Source organism: Diachasma alloeum, unplaced genomic scaffold (assembly GCF_001412515.2).
Source record: "Diachasma alloeum isolate Michigan unplaced genomic scaffold, Dall2.0 Dall_scaffold_00711, whole genome shotgun sequence".
Classification (NCBI taxonomy): Eukaryota; Metazoa; Arthropoda; class Insecta; order Hymenoptera; family Braconidae; genus Diachasma; species Diachasma alloeum.
This window is the reverse complement of record NW_021680842.1, coordinates 402,591-408,259: the sequence shown is the minus strand read 5'-3', so window position 1 is coordinate 408,259 and position 5,669 is coordinate 402,591. Positions and strand designations below refer to the sequence as shown.

At 55.1% G+C, this 5,669-nt stretch overlaps 1 protein-coding gene across 1 annotated transcript in view; it reads left to right on the top strand.

The window, feature by feature from the left end:
* LOC107044321 (multiple epidermal growth factor-like domains protein 8) overlaps positions 1-5,669 on the top strand; it is an 18,599-nt gene extending 12,930 nt beyond the window's left edge. The window contains exon 7 of the mRNA XM_015266152.1: positions 71-5,669. Coding sequence (XP_015121638.1) covers positions 71-5,028 — 4,958 coding nt within the window. The 3' untranslated portion in view covers positions 5,029-5,669. The remainder of the gene's footprint in view (positions 1-70) is intronic.

Genomic DNA, 5,669 nt, shown 5'->3' with positions numbered 1-5,669 from the left:
AAAAAAACGTGAATTTTGGCAGAAAGGATGTAAAACATCCTTAAAATTCCCTTAAATTTGAATTCAACAGGTGAATACTGCGAGGAGTGCAAGGCCGGCAGTTACGGTAATGCAACGACACCCTTGGGCTGCCGAAAGTGCAACTGCAATGAGCACGGGGACAAAAACCTCGACTACTGCGACCGCCAGACGGGCAGATGCTTCTGCAAGGACAACACGAAGGGGGAGACCTGTGGCAAGTGCAGACGCGGGTACTACGGAGACCCCAGGGACGGTGGTATGTGCTACTACGGCTGCATGTCCCGAGGGATGCTGACCGGCGAGGGCAGTGGTAAGCAGGGTCTCGGCAGCAGGCACTCCCAGCTGTCCCTGTGGGAGAGCCACCTGGGGGGTAGCCCAACTCGGGAATGCCTGTGGATCGTCAGCCCGAAGAGCGGCTTGTCCTCCGCGAATGCCCCGGCCTCAACGGTGACCCAGAGCGTCATTCAGTTCACCATTCACGACGACATCAACGTCAGCTGCCAGGAGAACAGTGTCTACGTGTACGACGGCCTCCCAGACTTCGTCTCCTCGACCAGCAGTCACCAGAGCCAGCTGCTGGGCGTCTACTGCACCGAGAGCACAGACTACCCAGTGACCGTGGAGGCTAAATCAGGAATTCTGACTGTTCACTACAAACAGCTGGACGAGGTCGAGGGCTTCAACGCCAGCTACGTCGCCATGACCTGCGGCGACAGCTGTCCCTCGAATCGCGAGTGTCGAGGGGGCAATTGCCTCTGCAAGATCGGCTTCGTGGGGATCAACTGTGACATCGAGCTCTGCCCCAACAACTGCACATCATTGAAGAAGCAAGGGGTCTGCGACAAGAGCTACGGCCACTGCGTGTGCTCCCCAGGCTTCGGAGGTCGTGACTGTGCGATTAAAATCAAGGATCACCAGCTGGTGTTCACGGAGCTCTTCAACTCGGAGTACCTCGCCGACCACCTGGACCACCTCCGAAAGACACTGCCCCGTTTTGGCCACAGTCTGGTGGCAGACAGACGAGGCAGCCTGTGGATGTTCGGAGGGTACTCCCTGAGTCACGGGCCCTTGAACGACATCAGACTCTTCGACACAAAGAACAACACCTGGATGCCGGTGACGGTGGAATCAACATCGGAGGCCTCGATGCCCCAGGGCAGGTACTTCCACGCCGCGGAGATTGTCCACAGCCGTCAGCAGATCTACATCTACGGAGGCCTGACGATGAAGGAGGAGGGGATCCAGGGATTATCAAACAACACACTGAGCGACTTCTGGAAGTTTTCCCTGCAGAACCAGCGATGGGGTCTGGTGAAGCAGGAGACCATCCTCAAGGAGGAGCCTCCCCCCCTGGCAGGGCACACCCTGACCCTCAGACGAAACGGCGAGTCAGAGAGCCTGATATTGATCGGCGGATTCAGCCCCAAATACGGATATCTGGACAATGTCTGGGAGTTTAATCTCGAGACCGAGATCTGGGAGAGCGTCAAGACCCTGGGGAACGGCCCCCTGGGTGTATACGGTCACACAACAGTCTACCACACGAAGTCCGACAGTCTTTACGTGTTCGGTGGCTACACCTACGCCGTCAACCGCACCTTCATATCGAACAAGCTTTACGCGTTGAACTACAAATCCCGGACTTGGTCGATCCTCCCACCGTTCGACGACGACTCCAGCGACGGTAGTTCCCTCCCCCAAGCGAGATTTTTGCACTCGGCAGTCACCACCGACGAGTACATGGTGATCTTCGGGGGTCGCCAGAACCCCCACAACACCAGTGACTCCTTAATCGCCTACAAGTACGCCTGCAATCTCTGGATACGACTGATAACGAAGGACACTGAAACCATCGGGACACCGCCTCCCCCTGCCTACGCCCACGCCATGACCCACGCCGACCCAGAGCTCAATCTCCTGTACGTGGTGGGTGGGTTCGACGGAGGGATCAAGAGCCACGTCACCCAGATCAGCATTCCCGAGGACCTCTGCAGCCTGTGGACGGACAAGAACACCTGCAGAAAGTACTTCGGCTGCTCCTTCTGCGCGGTGACTACGATAGACGGCAAGAACGCCTCCTACTGCTTCTCGAATCAGTTATTCGGTAATCGAGACGACAAGTGTGACATCAACGTGACACAGGCCCAACGGTCCAACGGGATCTTCTGTAACTCCGAGTGGATGGCGAACAGGAAGTGCCAGAGCCTCAAGAGCTGCTCGGAGTGCCTGGCCCAGTGGCCGTACTACAAGGACGAGGATCCCGTCTGCAAGTGGTGCATGAACTGCCCGGTGGGAAAGTGCATACCAGTGGCCAAAGACTGCAACGAACTGAACAAATGCAACAACCTCCCGACCTCGGTGACGGACGTGGCCCAGTGCGGGGAGAGCCAGTGCCCAGCGAGCGACTGTGATAAATGCAATAATTTGGGCGACGACTGCGTCTGGACGAGGCAAATCCTGAAGACCCCGGGCTCGGGGTGGAAGCAGACTGCCGAGCCCGTCTACGACTGGAACTGCGTGTCGAAGAGCCTGGTCGAGAGGTCGGACATCAAGATGACGAGTGGCGAATGCGAGAAGCGCTGTAGCGATCACAAAGACTGCAGGAGTTGCCTGCAGGCCACGGGCTCAGAGGGCGGTTGGCACGAGTGCAGATGGTCGACACAGATGAACGAGTGCATTTCGCCTTCGTACCAACCCCTGTACTGCGCTGGAGGTGTTTGCGGACTGGTCCTGAAGAACGCCGACGTAGAACACTGCCCTGAGCCCTGCGCAGTCTTCAAGCAATGCAGCACGTGCCTCAAGCACTCGCACTGCGGCTGGTGTTCCCTGGATTCCGCCGAGATCACTGGCCAGGGAATTTGCACTGAGGGCTCTCTGGAGGCCCCCACTGATCACCCCGCTGGGGGCACCTGCCAGATGCTCTACAACCAGATGAATCCATCCACCCCAGCTCCCATCACGACTCCCCTGCCTCTTCTTCTATCGAACTCCTCGATGAACGAGACAGATAGCTCTGGGGAAGCTGCACCTCGCAACGATTCCTCAGCGATCTACGTCATAAGGAAGCCTGAAGTCTTCTCCTGGCACTACGTCAGGTGTCCCCCTGAGAACGAGTGCATCAACGGCCACCACACGTGCTCTCCCAAGAGCGAAAAGTGCTTCGACCTGGAGGAGGGCTTCGAGTGCATGTGTGGGGACGGTTACAAGAACGAGACAGCTCTACCGTTCAATGAATTCGGGAGGAAGACCTGTGTTCCCATGTGCACGCAGGGCTGTGTCAGGGGGACCTGCGTCGAGCCCAACGTCTGTCGATGTGATTTCGGTTATGTGGGGGCTAATTGTTCAATTCAGTGCCAGTGCAATGGCCACAGCAACTGCGCAGGCCCGGATAAACTCGACGAGTGCCTCGAGTGCCACAACAACACGATGGGCCCTCAGTGCGACAAGTGCCAGCCACTTTACGTGGGGAATCCCGCGGACAACGGACAGTGCGTTCCTTGTCTGGACTACTGCAACGGACACACTAGAATCTGCATAAACGAGAGCATGACGGTGTCCGATCCAAACTCGGTGGATCGAATGTCGATTGAACTGTTGACTAAACAACTGGTCGAGGGCCCAGTGGCAAAAGCGAAATGCGTGAACTGCGGGAACAACACGAGGGGCGATAAATGCGGGGAATGCGTTCCGGGATATTTCCGGGGAACGGAGGACCTCAGGGACGTGTGTCGCCAGTGCGAGTGCCACGGGCACGGGTTCACCTGCGACCCCGTCACCGGGGAGAAATGCAACTGTGGGAATAACACGGAGAGCGAGCCGTCGTGCACCCCGGGCCCCAGTAAGGGGACGATTGTCCAGGGAATCCCCTGTTGGAAGGCTCAGTGCAGCAAGTGCCGGGAGAACTACGCGGGAACGCCGACAGGGGGACACCAGTGCTACAAGACGGTCACTGTCGACAACAAGATGTGTTTCGACTCGAAGCTGATCGACGAGTGCAAGATGAAGCCGAAGCCCCTGAACCCGGGGCAGACTGTGTTCTACATGGTTCAGCCGCGATTTATGAATGTCGATATCAGAGTTATGGTTGACGTGACGCAAGGGGCTCTCGATCTGTTTCTCTCCCCCAGGGACGATTCGTTCGTTGTTAATCTGAACTCCTCCACTGGGTACCAGGAGGTGGGGCTTGACGAGCGGTTCAAGTGGAGGAAGGATCACTACGACAATTGGTTTGACGATCACTTGATGCATCGGGCTAGGATCGTCGAGTTTCTTCCTAACGAGAGTATTCCGGAGATTAAGTGGAATACTGGGCCGCAGTATGTTGTGATGGAGAGGTATGCCGAGGGGTTGGCGACCTTCATCACTATTGAGCAGAAGGACATCTTCCTGGTTGTGAGGAATCTGACGAATAGATTGGTCTTGACGCTGCCCCAGGACAAGCATGAGCTTGGCCAGACCAAGTTTCATATTGCTCTGAGGGCTATTGACACGCCCTATCCGGAGATCAGTGGACGCGCTGCTTACGGAATGATATTCTTCCGCCAGGATCAGCTGCACATCGATCTTTTCGTGTTCTTCTCGGTGTTCTTTTCGTGTTTCTTCTTGTTTCTTGCGGCGTGCGTGGTTGCGTGGAAGACCAAGCAAGCCGCTGACGTCAGGAGGGCCAGGAGAAGGCATGTCGTGGAGATGCTGCACATGGCGAAGAGACCCTTCGCCTCGGCGACGATTCTCTATGATCGCGATGGGAATGAGTGCAGCACGAGCTCCCCGCAGAGGAAGGGCCGGAGGAATAAACTCGTCAATTTTCATAGCGATGTTAGACCTGTTGCTGTCGAGCCGACTGATGATGGCATCGCGGCGGTGGCCACCGTTTTTATTAGGCTCCCCGGAGGCCCTCATGCACCTGTTAAACTGGCACTTGCTAGCTCGCTGATTCTGCTGACGAGGGTCTATCCGGTCAACAGTCGGGTGTTTCTGAGACGCAGGAATAGCCATGCCATTAATTGAGGCGGGGGAGGGGAGTGGCGGAGAATTTGGGGAAGGGGTGGTACGCAAGGCGATGGAGAATGTTAATTCTATTCGGATTACACACGATTACACACGGAAGGGATGTTTAGTTTGAGAGTTGTGGGAGTTTCAAACTGAGACTTTTGAAAATGTTAACACCTAAGGGGTAACAGGAGGCCAACGTTTCCAGGAAATTTTGAAAGAAATTTCCTGCTCAAAGTTTTTGATGTTTTTCGAACCCAAAGCACATTGATCTTCGTAATCGCCTCTTGGAGATTAATGTGCTGCGATTTGTAAACATATCAACAGCTTTCGGCGGGAATTTTGTTCAAATATTTGGGAATTGGCGCCATTCTGGTACCCCTGTGGTCGCGCTTCTCTAGCGTCTCACTCGGTCTACAGTGGCGCTCTGTAGGTTGCGTATAGTTTGGCGGGGATTCCCTCGGGTCACGAGCAGTTAAGGGTTAAAGTGAGGTCTCAAAGCCAGTTTAAGACTTGAAAATCTCAATTTGAGACTTGAAAATGTCAATGTAAACCCTTTGAATATCTCAAGTTGAGAGTTTCAGAAGGCTAAAATTGACATTTTCAAGTCTTAAATTGAGATTTGAAAATATGAATTTAAACCCTCTGAAAGTCTCAAA